This window comes from Alosa sapidissima, chromosome 1, assembly GCF_018492685.1.
Source record: "Alosa sapidissima isolate fAloSap1 chromosome 1, fAloSap1.pri, whole genome shotgun sequence".
Classification (NCBI taxonomy): Eukaryota; Metazoa; Chordata; class Actinopteri; order Clupeiformes; family Clupeidae; genus Alosa; species Alosa sapidissima.
In genome coordinates, this window is record NC_055957.1 from 14,843,967 (window position 1) to 14,860,257 (window position 16,291).

At 38.9% G+C, this 16,291-nt stretch overlaps 1 gene segment (V, D, J or C); it reads right to left on the reverse strand.

Annotated features, from left to right (window-relative positions):
- Positions 1-8,639: 8,639 nt before the first annotated feature.
- LOC121718285 lies at positions 8,640-9,235 on the reverse strand. The segment is given in 2 exon segments: positions 8,640-9,033; positions 9,145-9,235. Coding segments are annotated over 2 exon segments (387 nt in total).
- Positions 9,236-16,291: the final 7,056 nt, after the last annotated feature.

Consider the following 16,291-nt stretch of genomic DNA (forward strand, 5'->3'; position numbering starts at 1 on the left):
TCAACCAATGCTAACGGTAGGCCTAACATTATTTTACCTAGGTCGTAGGCTATTGATATACGTAACTTGTATAAGATTAACGTACCTGCAGTAAAAACCAAGCATGTCTGATAAACATTCTCAGATTTATTTCGGCTTCAAGAAGAAATGGTAATTACATTTCATGTGAAATCATCCTACCCTTATTAGACGTTCTCTGCAGTAAACTACAGTGTTGTCCTTGTAGGAAGCTTGTCTTTCCAACCCACTTTATATTAACTTCCAACAAAATTACGTCTTACTGCAACGATGCGCCATCTGGTGGACAAACGACTACGTAACGCCAATACTGGAAAAGCAGGCAAATAATAATGATGAATATTTGGTTTTCCTTTAATCCTACTGAATTTGTAATTATGTATCGGCCGTTCTAATTGCCGATACCGATAGTATGTGCGTGCCTGTGTGTGTGTGCGTGTGTATATGTGTGCACCACCATCTACAGGCCAATGAGTGTACAGTCACTAAATGTACACATAACTTCATTTTTTAGACCCCCCATGGATGAAATTTTACAAAACTTGGCATACCCCCAGAGAATGTCAGGTTAATCATACACATAAAATTTGGTGCAGTTCTGAACATCTTAACTGAAGAGAGGGGCGATTAAAGCAGAATGATATTGCATTTTAATTTTTTACCGGGGGGTGCAAATTACAAATGAGTGATTGTGGGCTAGGTTGATGTGGGCCCTTGAGACCAACATACCATAAAAAAATCTTCATCCTCGGTGCCACGGTTCAGGTAGTTATTTAGGAAAAACTGCATTTTTTGGGGTTCGGGGGGCCCAGCGCGGGGGGGTTGGGGGAGTGGCCCCGGGGACCAAATGAAATTTTTCCGTAAAAGTCTAGTGGGGCTACATACCCACCACATTTCTTGTGCCCCGGTGTTTCGGTGTCCCGGGTATCGTTGACCAAAAATTCAGGAAGCAGATGACAATCACTATATAATATATATAATAAGTTTGCTTGTTTTACCAGTTAACAGAAATAGCTGTTCTCCTGAAACCTGACCCCTTTTTATCTGATGTCTGAAACCTGACTTTGATAACTTTTTATCTGAGACCTTTTAGTCTGACTCCGCTTTTCCTGAGACCTGACTCCTTTTAATCTGATTTCTAAAACCTGACTCTGATAACTTTTCATCTGACAACTTTTCATCTGACTCCACTTTTTCTGACAGCGGTTTTCCTGAGACCTGACTCCTTTTTTATCTGATGTCTGAGACATGACTGTGTAATTCCGTGAACTTGACAGCGGTTTTCCTGAGACCTGATGCCTTTTGATCTGACTCTGACAGGTGAGGATGTCCTAAAATGTACACTGTACTTACAACATAAGTAATGCATTCATTTGCTACAGTAGTAGTAATGTCAGAAATTAACCTGTTTATAGGCCTTTTATAAACGGTTCTTGCATGTTACATTAAGACGCGCACTCAATCGCGCATGCATGCAGGCAAAACGTAAGACTCAAATGTGACGATGCCACAGAACTTGGGGAAAATATAGTTTACAATGCACTGGCAGTAGTAGCCTACAGTTAATGTGAATCGCGGACGCGGACAATAACTAAAGAAAGGAATTTGCACCTCCGTCCACCAAATAAGGGCTGTAGTACACCCAGAGAGAGAGAGAGAGAGAGAGACACACACACACACAAGTTTAAACACACAACAAGCATGCATTCTGTACTAGTTGGAAAATATCAAGTCATATATGTAAAGGATAACGGTCATAATTTAAATTATCATAGCACAGTGGAAAACCATTCTGTATTTGTTTCTTCAAGACAAAGACTGACAGCTGACACATACAGTGGAGCATGAGGGGTGGATCTAGTGTAACTTCCTCTGGGTTTCATGGTCTTAATCTACAGCATTGAGCGCCTCCTTCTGGTATCAGGGTGACATGACATGTCATACATTAAATTAGACTCTAATCATTAGAGTATTGTTATGAGAAAAGGGATGCTTACAGGGATTGGCAACCATGAATGGTGATATTCAGTTAAATTTTTGGCTATGCATTTCAAATATACATACACTACCATTCAAAAGTTTGGAGTCACTTAGAAATGTCCTTGTTTTCATCATTAATGTTGTAAATGACTGTTGTAGAAAGAAATGGTTGATCTTTAATGCAATATCTTCATTGCCAATTATCAGCAACCATTCATCCAATGTTTCAAAGACACATTCTGTTTACTAATCTGATACCAGTTTAAAAGGCTGATAAAATATTGGAGAACCCTTGCACAACCCTTGCACAATTATGTAAGCATATAATGTAATCTAATGTAAAAAAAAACAATCTGGTATTCTGTCTATAATGGAGTGTAGTGGGAATTTCTTTCTAGTGACTTTCTAATGACAGTGTCATATGTACAGTATATAAATATATAATATAATGCATATAACTTGATATATACATACACATTAAATTATGTGTTAAAGCTCATTTTCTAAATCAATTTCCAAAATATATATATTTGTAATTGTGTATATATATATATTATTTTTTTTAATTGTGTATATATATATATATTATTTTATTTATGTATTACATGTGCATACTTTATTTGAAGCTATGTAAAAATAAATGCATTTCTTTAAGAGTTTTATAATTCACATGATAAATACAGATCAGTAAAATGTTGATGAATTCAAATCTGTATCAGCAGACTGGATTAATAGTCAGAGCGTATAAATGGATGTACTGTCTGTGAAGGGGACATGTTGAATCTCCCTCCTCCTGCACATCTGAGAGGTTTTTGTACAGCAGAGTCTGAGTTCCTGTCACTGTGGGCACCAGGGCGCAGTAGTACACAGCAGAGTCAGATGCCTCTGCAGAGGAGAGCTCCAGAAACACGCGCTTTTCCTCTGTCTTTATAGAGGGAGTCAGACGGGGAACTGAGCCTGAAGGGGAACCATGCTCATATATGAGGTAGAGGAACTCTGGGATGGAGTTGGGGTACTGCCGATACCACTGCAAGTTAGTGACACTACCACTGTAGTTACAGGAGAAAGTGGCACTTTCTCCCTCTATGACGACCAGTGAAGAATGCGACGGTGTTATGGTATCCCCAACAGATTCTCCTGTGAATGATGAACAAAGAGATGAAGAGCATGTGAAGATGCCAGTCCTTTTAAATGGAGGTAAAATTCAAACAAACACAAATTCATCTGGACATCACTGAAACATGCTACTGTATGATGGACTGTAGATATCATTCTTATAATACACTATACTGTACTATACTATAGTATACTATACTATAGACCCTTTCATCAATAAAAACAAAAACAATGCTTGAACGTTCTATTTGGGCCCCAATCTACTTCCTCTGCATTAAAATAACATATGGAATGTTAAAAAGGAAGTCTTGTGGGGCCAACTATGATGCTGATAATGGAACTCTCTTGAAAGGGTCCATACTATACTATACTATACTATACTATAATATACTATACTATACCTTGTTTATATACTTAACTATACATGCATTATAATATTACGCCTATTATATACAACATCTACAAAGATCTTACCTATTAAGAGAGACAAGAGCAGGAATGCACGTAGTACCATCATGACTGGCCTGCACTGACAGAGTGACTGCAAGCATCTCGACACCTTCTTTACTCACACATACATTTCCTGACTCCACCCCATCCACTGGAGGTGGTTATTGTTGCGTAAAAGTGTTTTAATGATATCAATTAATGACTACTGGCTGATGCTTTACTCATTTAAAATTAATTCTACCTAATATATTTCAACTGGAATCATAATTGGGGATAAAAGGAGCACTGCAGATACATTGACAGATACCAATTTATGTTCATTTTATTATATGTATTATATGCATATTCCATCTAAAGATATTTAAAATGAAATGAATTTCATTCACAGTATACAGTATTCACATGATACAGAACAGACTGGATTAATAACCAGAGTGTAAAAATGGATGTACTGTCTGTGAAGGGGACATGTTGAATCTCCCTCCTCCTGCACATCTGAGAGGTTTTTGTACAGCAGAGTCTGAGTTCCTGTCACTGTGGGCACCAGGGCGCAGTAGTACACAGCAGAGTCAGACGCCTCTGCAGAGGAGAGCTCCAGAAACACGCGCTTTTCCTCTGTCTTTATGGAGGGAGTCAGACGGGGAACTGGGTCTGAAATGGTCTTACTTTCAAGTATGTAGTAGAGGAACTGTGGGATGGAGTTGGGATACTGCCGATACCACTGTAAACTATTGACATCACTACTGCTGTAGTTACAAGAGAAAGTGACAGTTTCTCCCTTAATGACGACAAGTGAAGAATGAGATGATGTTATGGCATTTCCAACAGATTCTCCTGTGAATGATGAACAAAGAGATGAAGAGCATGTGAAGATGGATATTTCTGATACTGTATATGCTTCTGTGAGTCTAGATGATTTGAGATAACTACTGTAGATAATTTGATTATATACTTAACTGTGCATACTGTATTATGTAACACCTAGATTATATACTTCCTTATGGTTATAAATAAAAATGGTAATACTCAAAGATCTTACCTATTAAGAGAGACAAGAGCAGGAATACACCCAGTACCATCATGACTGGCCTGTACTGACAGAGTGATTGCAAGCATCTCAACAGCTTCTTTACACACACAAATTTCCTGACACCGCCCCATCCACTGGAGGTGGTATATCATTCATTTATGGCTTTACCAGCGTATGTCTTAATCATTTAACTGAATTATATAATATATTTCAACTGAAACCATAATTGAGTATTAAAAGAGCACTGCAGATACATAAACACATGCTATGCATGTTATAATTTCTGTAAACATGAATGGGCTAATGTTAACACTATACTGTGGTCCATATGAGCCAGATGGTGCTAGTCGTGCACTAACACATAAACACTTTACTTTGACTCAGGGTGTTTTCACACGTGGTCTCTTTCAGCCTTCTAAACAAACTCAGATCGATGACTCAGTATTGTATTGTTGTACATAACACTCCAAACAAACTCCAACCCATCAAAAGTGAACCGGTGGTCACGGCGCAATTCATCTAATCTGTGCACTGTGCACTTTTTGCATTGTAGTCTATTTTATCCTCCTTGACTTGCCATTGCCAAAAGAGAAGGCATGCCATTTATATATATAAATATAACTATTATCATTGGGCCTATAACAAAACAGGATACAGACATTCCAAACAAATCTGTTCTAATGTTATGCTAATGTTATATACATTACAATGGGCTGTTGTCAAATTGCTGGGAATTTAATTGATTAACACATCACATAAACTGTTATCGAGTGTTGTTGATACATAATAGGCAACTTGTGTCCTCGGAACCAAATCTGACAGCAGCTTTGGAGTTTTGGAAGTAGGCTGTAGGTACATGTAGGCAGCTGGTGGATATATAACTGGCATAGGCTTTTGGTAAGGTAAAAGCAACAACCGAAATGCAGTGTTGAAACACGTGTATGAAACATGTTACTGTAAATATGCAAACACTGATCCGGTATGGAATAGCACTGCATAGAGAAGCATGATTAACTCAGCAAAGTTCACAACACAGGAAAGAGTGCAGCTTGGGCAGCTGATCCCAACTCAGACTCACACTGACATCTGTGTACATGTACCAACGATCATTTCAGGACAAGGAAGCTCCTCCTCAGAAATCATACCATGACTGACACATTAATTGCAAAAATTGACTGTCTACATGTACATAACAGCATCTACTTGATCATTCATATCGATAGGTAGCTATAGTATGCTTTCTATGACAGACAACTGTGATTTACTGAGAACAATTGTTAATATGATATTTAATTAGGTGTTATTGCACTCTGTTATTCAAGATCTTAGCTGTGGGGGTTTTTGTTGAGTGCAGCTGGGTTTCCTGACACTGTGGGCTGCAGGGCACAGTAGTATACAGCAGAGTCTGAGACTTCAGCAGATGAGATCTCCAGAGAAACTTGCTTTGCTGTCTTGTCATGTTTGATTGATAACCCAGGAACAGGAGGAGTTGCATTGGTTATGTAGCCTCGATATTCCAGAATGAGAAACCGTGGTACTGAGTAAGAGAACTGGTGATACCAGTGCAGACTGTAGTCTGTTCCATCGTACTTGCAGGAGAGCTCAACATGTTCTCCTTCTATTGCATGCTTGACTGTAGTGACTGGAGTAATAGAGTTTCCAACACTCTTACCTTTAATGAGAGAGTTTTGCACAAATATCAGTATGCATATTGTCTGTTGCTCTTACTCATTTATATTCTATTTTCTTAATAAAGGCTGCTGTCTAATACTACAGCAAAATATAAAAATGTTCTTACCCAAGAAGGTTGAAAACATTAGCAATGTTACCACATTCATCATGGTAGAGCACATTGTGGAGTTCATGTGATATGCAGGTCTGCTTGGATTCAGTTGTTTACTCTCAAACACTTTATCCTGACCTCACCGTGATGCTGTCTGTTCAGCTCCGCCCCTGATGGTTTGAGTTTTTAGCATAATTTAGAGAACTTTATTGATCAATATAATAATACAGTGATTTGAAAAATACACCCATTACTTCACATATGCTAATGTATGTCCATTATATTTTGTGTATACTGAGGTTGATTCTAAACCCATCTGAGCCAGATGGCATATTGCACAAACATAAACTCTTTCCACTGACTAAGAAATGTCAATCAGTCAGATTGAGTACTGTACAAAGAGACACAATAATAACTTCCACATGTTTATTTTGAAAAAAAGAATATTTACAGGTTAAGAGTTGATGAGTGATCGGATGTGGTTTAGCACAATCACTGTGAATTAAAGTGTATTCTTTAGTATTTGTCACGACAAAACACTTGTTGTGAGTGGCCTGTTGGACACAACAGAGACACAACTAGATGTACAAAATATGACTGCCACCCAGTCCAGCACATTTTTTTTTACACAAAAATAAGTCACGCTTGTCAAATTGTGTTCATTTCCTACTTTGTTCCTTTTTTGTGTGTTTGTAATTGAGTGTGTGCAGAGTGTGTGGTTGTTTTTGTGTATATGTGTTTTGTGTGTGTGTTTTTTTGTGTGTGTGTGTGTGTGTGTGTGTTCGTGTGCTTACTGTATGTTTGTGTATGTAGGTGTGTTTGTATGGGTGCATGTGTGTGTGTGTGTGTATGTGTGTTTATGTGTTTGTGTGCGTGTTTGTGCGTGTTGTGTGTGTGTATGTGTGTTTATGTGTTTGTGTGCGTGTTTGTGCGTGTCGTGTGTGTGCATGTATGTGTGTGTGTGCATGTGTAGTGTGTGTGTGTTAACGTGTCTTTGTGTGTGTGTGCGTTTTCATGTGTGTGTGTCTTTATGTATGTGTACATAAATAAAGCAAATCAGGGAACCACCTACTCTTTAAGTAAGTGCCATGGGATCTTTAACAACCATGGTGAGTCAGGACCTCAATTTAACATTCATGCAAAGGAAAACATCTGCAGTACAGTGTCCCTGTCACTGCAATAGGACATTGGGATTGATGTTCTACTTCCAGCAGGAACCTACTCTTCCAAGGAGGTTTCTTATCCAAGTACTAACCAAAACATGATTAGTTCATAGATTTCACATGTAAAATACATCTGTTTATGCACATATGTGGATATGGAATGGGTTAACATGACCCCTGGAGGCAAACATATGCAAAAAATTGGTCATCCTAGCCCCTACGGTTCTCAAGATATTCACAGAAAACTCTGTTGGTGTATGGTCACTAAATGTACACATAAATTCATTTATTGTATGGTCCCCCATGAACGAAAATCCACGAAACTTGGCATGCATTCAGAGGGTGTCATAATGATCCTACCCTTTTGAATTTCGTGCAGTTTTGACCATGTCAGCCAGAGATATTGTGATTACAACACCTAATTTTTTTTTTTTCATTTTTAACTAGGTGGCGCTATACATGAATTGAGTGGTAATGGGATGGGTTGACATGACCCTTAAGACCAACATACAAAAAAAGGTGGTCCTCCTAAACCCTACGGTTCTCGAGATATTCACAGAAAACTGTGTCCGGCCACCTACAGGCCAGTTGGTGTACAGTAACATAAATTAATTTATTGTATGGCCCCCCATGAACGGAATTCCACGAAACTTGGCGTGCATTCAGAGGGTATCATACTGATCCTACACTTCCAATTTCATGCAGTTTTGACCATGTTAGGTCACAGATACCTGCGATTACAACACCTCATTTTTACTTTTTCGTTTTTAACTAGGTGGAGCTATACATGAAATGAGTGGTTATGGAATGGCTACATGGCCCCTTAAGATCAACATACAAAAAAAAGGTGGTCCTCCTAAACCCTACGGTTCTCGAGATATTCACAGAAAACTGTGTCCGCCCTACCCTCCTTTCGGGGGGTCCAGTCCAGCGAGGGGGGGGTACACAGATCAAAACGAAAAACAATGGTTCCATGCTATCCTTGTGGGGCTACATGACCACCAAGTTTTGTGCAACCCGGTCTTTCAGTGTCCCGGGAATCCTTGACGGAAATTTGGCCATGCTTCGCTGCGCGGCGGTCATAATTATGTGAGCAGTCCATTCCGGCTACACTTTGCTTACAGTACGCTCACATAGAATTCATGTAATTTAGTTTTTGTACAGTGTTGTAGGGTTTCCTGTCACTGTGGGCCTCAGAGCGCAGTAGTAGACAGCAGAGTCTGAGACTTCAGCAGATGAGATATTCAGATGAACCTGTTTAGAGCCTTTGTCCACTTTACCAGAGGCACGAGGATGAGGAGGAGTTGATTTCACTGGATCACTGTTGGATTCAAACAACATGATGATGAATTCTGGTTTAGATCCTGGATTCTGGCGATACCATTGCAGATTGTTCACAGCAACACTGTATGTGCAGGAGAGAGAAGCTGTTTCACCCTCTGAGACAAGAAGTTCTGTAGAGGTTGAAGTGATGTCAGCTTGAAAACTGTCACCTAAAAAGAAAAAAAAAAGATCTTTTTAAAAATACTTAAAACATACAGACTTGTGTTTCATAATTTTTGAGTCTGACTTATTTTTTATTTTCAAAACTGAAATAAACCAACCTATCAGTGTGAAAAGCAGAATGAGAAGGCTGCACATGGTCATAATTGTGTGTAATAGAATCAGTAACAGAGTCCACACATGACAACTCTTCAGTTGTTCTTCATGAGTACCCAAACACAGCTGTAAGACTCCTCCTTCTCACATGTCTGTACAGTTGTACACACCCCCATTGAGACTAATCTTTTCAACAGTTGAAATACTGCTGTTTTTGTACACTTTCAGCAGAATAAGGTGATGTGTGCACCTGTGTGTGTGTGTGTGTGTGTATGTGTGTGTGAGACCTAATGATTTGGTTTAAGGCCACAGACAGATATTCAGTAAAGAATATCTGCCATACACCACCATTCCACTAGATGGCACCATGATGACATAAAACAGCTTTCTCTGGTGAGATTCACTGAAGAGTGTCTACCAATACTTTCTGCCAGAATGCAGAAATATGTTCTGTTCATTTCTCTTCATAATGTATACTGTGGCAAGAGTACAATCTCAAGTGAAATCCTAATCCAGTGTGTCATGGCTGAAGTTTGTGATTAATCATCAGTTCAGTCTAAAGTGTCTCTGTGTGCCCCTCAAGTCCTTTTGTAATGTTAGGTCACATAATGGGTCATTTAATATGAGGTTGTTTGTAGGAAGTGCATGGACATGCATAGAGTGTATGGAGTGTCCCTCTTTTTTTGGTCAGCTGTGGTTACTATGAAAGATGCTTTCATATGTCAGAAAGAAAAACAATGTTTTAGTCTGTCAATAGAGTAACTAATTATAAACGAGATTAAGAAAGATTCAGGTTGAAGAACCACATTCCAATGAGACAGCTTTAGGTGTTAATTAACATTAAGTATGATTTTTTCTGTGAAATCTCAAAATAAAATAAAATGAACATTTGTATGTTTTGCATTTGCATGCATGGCCATCCATATCATTGATACAAATTGCAGATATGTGATACCATTAGGAAACCACAATAATTGTGTATGATTGAGGAAATTGTAATAAGCTCTATAAATAAAACTTAAAGGAGAATTCCGGTGTGATATTGACCTAAAGTGTATTGAAACATGATACCGAGTGTGAACGTATGTCTCATAGCCCATCTCGACTTGTCCCCTGCACTCCAAAATCTGGCGCTAGTTAGCCGATGCTACCAACAACTTTTTCAGTAGTGGTGCTTCGGCATCGGGCTAGCCATGCAAATAAATCACTGTTTTACACCCATTTACGAGGCTCAATGTATCTCCACACTTCATTGGTAGACTTCCTAGGGCCCTGACATTTAAAACGAGACATTGAGAACTTTGAAAAAGCACTGGTAGTTTACTTACAAGACGATTTATACAGACAGTATCTTCACGAAGTTTAACGTTTGCAGCCATCTTGAATTTAGTCACGATAAGTCGAGCAACTAGTAAGAATGAACAGGTATGATAAGGGATCAGATTCCAAAAATAATTCAGTGGAAATGCATGGATTCCAGTTTCTTCCAGTAGCAGCAACTGGAATCCATGCATTTCCACTGAATTATTTTTGGAATCTGATCCCTTATCATAGCTGTTCATTCTTACTCGTTGCTCGACTTATCGTGACTAAATTCAAGATGGCTGCAAACGCTAAACTTCGTGAAGATACTGTCTGTATAAATCGTCTTGTAAGTAAACTACCAGTGCTTTTTCAAAGTTCTCAATGTCTCGTTTTAAATGTCAGGGCCCTCGGAAGTCTACCAATGAAGTGTGGAGATACATTGAGCCTCGTAAATGGGTGTAAAACAGTGATTTATTTGCATGGCTAGCCCGATGCCGAAGCACCACTATTGAAAAAGATGTTGGTAGCATCGGCTAACTAGCGCCAGATTTTGGAGTGCAGGGGACAAGCCGAGATGGGCTATGAGACATACGTTCACACTCGGTATCATGTTTCGATACACTTTAGGTCAATATCACACCGGAATTCTCCTTTAAGGTCACATTTAGAACGGGCAGGTTTTTGTATGAGGATGTGTGTTTGTCAGTCGCTGTGGGCCTCAGGGCACAGTAGTAGAGAGCAGAGTCTGAGAGTTCAGCAGACGAGATGTGCAGATAGAGTTTGTCTTTAGTCATTCTTGCAGACAGATGTGGGTCCACATCAATGTCTGATTCTTCCCAACAGCGTAAATGCTGAGAAGATGCTGAGGAGCTGAGTTTGGATGCTGGCGATACCACTGTAAAGACTGTGGATTTGAGTAGCTGCATGAAAGGGTTAACTGAAGCTGCAACCTTGGAGAGCCATGGTGTGGTATGAATCTGTCATGTAGTGCAAATGCTTAACCCCTCATAACCCACATGATGGCAGTCTTGAGTAGAGTAGAGGTGTTTTCAGATCAGCACATGAAAACTAAATGTCATAGAAATTGATTTTTGCAGATTATTTTAATCTGGGTAGATTTTTGACAAGCTGACAATGCTCAAACTGGGGTACATATTATACGATATTATATTTTGAAATAATTATAGAGAAAAGGAAATTGTTCATGATGATGATGAATATATAAGCTGTATTTACGGTTTTCATTTTTCAATATTGTAGAAATTCAATTATGTACTGTATATGATAAAATCAATTATAATGGCCATGAAACAAATATACTTGGCCTAACCTGATTTACATTTGCATTTACATTATATTATTGTCTCATATGAGATAAAGTTGGAAATCTACCGATATCACTGTAATGTATTGACAGCACCACTGTAGTCACAGGAGGAAGTGGCATCTCTCTCACTGATTATCACTGAAGAACAAGATGTGTTGTGGCATTTCCAACAGGTTCTCTTCTTATGGACAAAGTGATGGACAAAGAGAATACAGTGTACAGACTTTCCACTGATACAAAGGAAGACAAAGAAAATGCACAGCCAAAATATGCCAAGACTGTTTATGGGCTGAAACAATGTTACGATACATATTCCAGTTAACCTACCTAGCGAGGGTGACGAGACAAGGAATATCCTGAGTTCCTTGACAGCTGAGCTACTGTACAGCCTACTGGCAGAATGAGAGAATGTGAGCCTTACAGTTGAAAGTTGAATGTTTCCTGCTTCAGTTTCCCTTCAGCTACTCCCTTTGCTCTCCTCACTCCACCCCCTCCATCACAATGACTACATGTGCATACAAAACACTCTGAAAGCTAGGCTTGTGAAATGAAAACTAAATTAAGTCCATTAGTGTAAATCTTGAACACCACCTGCTAAATGATCTGATAGCCTCTGTGCCCCAAGTTAATAGTTGTAACATTGTCATCTTAACTTAACGACTTTGCTTTGAGAATGATTAAAACCACTTCCTGATAAACAACTTAAAATAATCTAACAGGTGCAAATGACCACAGCATCCCCTTGAATACAGAATTTGGCAGACCACAAAGTTGGCAGATGTAACTGTGGTGAATTTATTTTATCTCCCTGATTTCAAAGTAAGTTTTTCTGTTCAAGTTTTTGTACAGCATGTCAGAGTCTTTGTATCACTGGGCTACCCTCAGAGCACAGTAGTAGACAGCTGTGTGTGCCAGAGTTGGGTTTTTAATATGGAGTTCAGTTGATGCTTCTGATGCAGTTGATGTGTGTGATGTAGGGTTATAGTCGTATTCTCCATCGTAGTGTCTTGCCCCTTTCCTCAGTAAAAACTGAGGAGCTTGATCAGGATATTGCCTGTACCAGTAAAGAATCACCCGTGTAGCATTTGTGTCATATGAGCATCTCAGTGTAACTGATTTCTCTTCATCAGTGAGAATGTGTTGTTCCACTGGATTGATGATATCTGTTGAAAAAAAAAAAAAAACAATGGCCAGTAATGTAAATTACATATTTAATTATTGTTAATATCCTTCCAGGTTATAAACTTCCACATTTAGAACAGCAGATATGCAGCTTCTATGGTATGTGTTGTCATACCATTAACACTATAGAAATGATCCCCCAATGATGACAGACTGATGGGGTGATCCCAGTGAATACACAAGGAGGCTAAAAAAACCTTCCTTTACAGGTTTAGTTTGGGAGGGTTGTGGTATTCTATATTTATATACTTACAGAAACAATTTTCTTCGTCACTGTTGTCCCCGCAATCATCATAACCATCACAAACATCACTCCTCATTTTACACACTCCATTCCTGCATTGAAACTCACAGGCCAGAGCTGGTGCCAAAATAAACAGAAACACAGGTCAGTCAGTCCCTGGAGATCCATGGTATAGGACATAAGCCTACCGTTAAAAAAAAGCCCACATATACTCATATCTGCTCTTGGTTGTCAATTAAATATATAGATGTAACACACATGAGCATTACCTACGTGTAGAAGCAGATAAAGAATAATCATAATGAACTTTCAGTAAAAATAATAGTTTCTCTTTACTGCGGAGGCTGTGTTATGGTGGGAATACACTGTGCTTCAGCTATATTGTACAGAGTACCACCTTTAGTGTTCAAATGGGCTAACATAGGGACACACCTCTCATGTAAATGGGTGGGCCTTTGTCAGAAATTTCAGTCGGGCTTTCTTTCTTTTTTTATCATCGATCTCACCTCCGTAACTCTGTAAATCAGCATTATTTGTTGACATGCTTATTGACATTAAGGTGGTCTGTCCATAGCAGGTCACCTTAATAGCGAATCATTTAATGTACTGAAAGCTCTGCCTTCAGATGAGAAGATGAACCACTCTGCTTTATGGTAGAGATTTCTCACACAAGTTTCTGCTCTGAAATTTAATTTAGACTCAATCAATTCACTGTGGAGGGTATCTAAATGCAAAAAAACCAAAACAAAATGGTGATGGATCATTTTCTATATTAGGCCAGTGTAGCTGCTCTCAAAATTGGCTTACTCCTCTGTAGTAGGATTAAGTATCAACTAGCAAATACCATTGCCATTCTCAACCTTTCAATCTTCACATTTTGCCGTGGACTGGAAGGCCAATTTCATTTAATTGTTTTAGATTTTGTATTTCAATTTATTTCATTGTTTCTGAAAATTTGATTATTTAATAAGTCACTCATTCATTCAGAGAATAAGTAATTTAATAACATAGACAATATGACCATGACTAATTGATTAACTAAATATATACATGTAGTTCAGTTCAGTTCAGTTCAGTTTTTTATTTGTCTTTGTTACAGGATAACAACGAAATGTTGTTAGAACAAAAACAGACAGGCATATAGTTTGAGGTTGTTCATCCATTTGCCTTATATCAATTTACATCCTCATGAATCACCCATTACTTTGCACTTAATTTAGCTCCCCATAAATACCCCCTAGAAAACCCCATAAAGTGCTATGTCCAGTAAAGTGCTTGGTGCAATAATTAATAAATCTAATACAGGTAAGGTTGTTGGAGTGTTTTTGCAGCAATGCAAAGTCCAGGTCACAGGTAATGGGGGTGTATGGACAGAGACATATGTTTCAGAGGAATGTCCGATGGGGAGTGGGGGGTTAGACTGTCCATTAAGCAGCCTGCCTGCATGGGGGTAAAGACTGTTGGCCAGCCTGCTGGTTTTGGCCCTGATGGACCTATATCTTCTCCCAGAGGGCAGTGGTATATACTGTATATTAATTAGTGAATGTAAAATGAATAGCTCTTTGTTATCATCATGACAGTGGCATATTGAGCCAACACCCTGCCCCAATGCAGGATTGTCAATACAGCCACCCACTCATCTCCCTAACCAGACTGTGTGGTAATGTAATGGCAGTAAACATGCGACATCTTGGGAATGTTCTCTAAAGGTTCGCTGAAGGTCATGCAAAATAAGCCTTTAGAAGACATCCTGTCATTTGACTCTTGACCATTACTTCACCCATTATCCAGACATCTGCTTGAAATTGTCATGGATAGCCTATAGTTTATCCACAAACTAGAAAAAAAACCACTTTGCTGTGTTAAAAACAGAAATGTTATTTTGTGTGGACATCATACTGTTAATACTGACCTGATTTCCAGCTTAGCATATTAGCCAACAGTGAGTGGAGGCAGTGGTTCTCAAACTGTGCCATAGCACACACTGGTGTACCAGGTGTGTATTATTATTTATGATTACATGGCTGTCACATTTTGTAAAACTCTGCCAGGAGAATTATTGCTTTTATAAATGGTGTGCCTTCTCACCAGAGAATAGAATCACTGTGCTCAACTATCTAGCTAGATGAAGTGTTCTCCCTCACCAGCATGTGAGCCTAGAAAAGACAGTCAAAGGCATGCTCAGGTCCTTCCCATCTGCTGATAGAGCAACAAGAGAGTCCTCCACTGTTAGTCCTGCTCTTCGTTGCCCTAATCCTTTCCTTCAGATTGCTCCTTATATCCATAACAATAAGTATTTTTTTCAGTGAATTAGCAAGCTGAAATCAGAAGCTACTGTAACAATCATAAAAGAACTGTGCACCCTCTCTCTCCCGTGCACATGAAAAAGGTATGATGTAGATTTGTTAGAGTTCTTTTTATCTGATTTTCTTTTATGTCCTGCACGCATGAAAACTGAGTATGTGTTTTATGTTTGTAGATTTATTAGATTGCACTTCAATATGTTATGGACATTCTAAACAGTTTAGACAGAGACCAGTGTTAAGCTGTGTCACAAAACAATAGGCTTTTTCAGTCTACTTTTAAAATTACATTCAGAGCATTACTTATGTTAAATATTCCGCATTGAAACCCAGGCAGAATGGCCTGATGACACCCATGGTCTCAATATGTATATTTCCCCCCCCACAAAACACACACACAAACAACACACAACAAGCATGCATGTACTAGTTGGAAAAGAGGCCTATCAGTTAAGTCATACATGTAAGGGATAACGGCCGCCGAGACCCGCAAAGGTCGTTATCCCGCTTATCACCCGGTTGCCAGTTTGTTTAAGTTTGTTGTACAGCTTTCTTTTTTCCAGGTGATAATATAAATTATCGTAGCACAGAGGGAAGCCATTCTGTAATTGTTTCTTCGAGACAAAGACTGACAGCTCACACATACAGTGGCGCATGAGGGGTGGATCTGCTGTAACCTCCTCTGGGTTTCATGGTCTTAATCTAAAGCATTGAGCGCCTCCTCCTGGTGTCATGGTGACATGACATGTCATGCATTACATGTAAATTAGACTCTAATCACTAGAGTATTG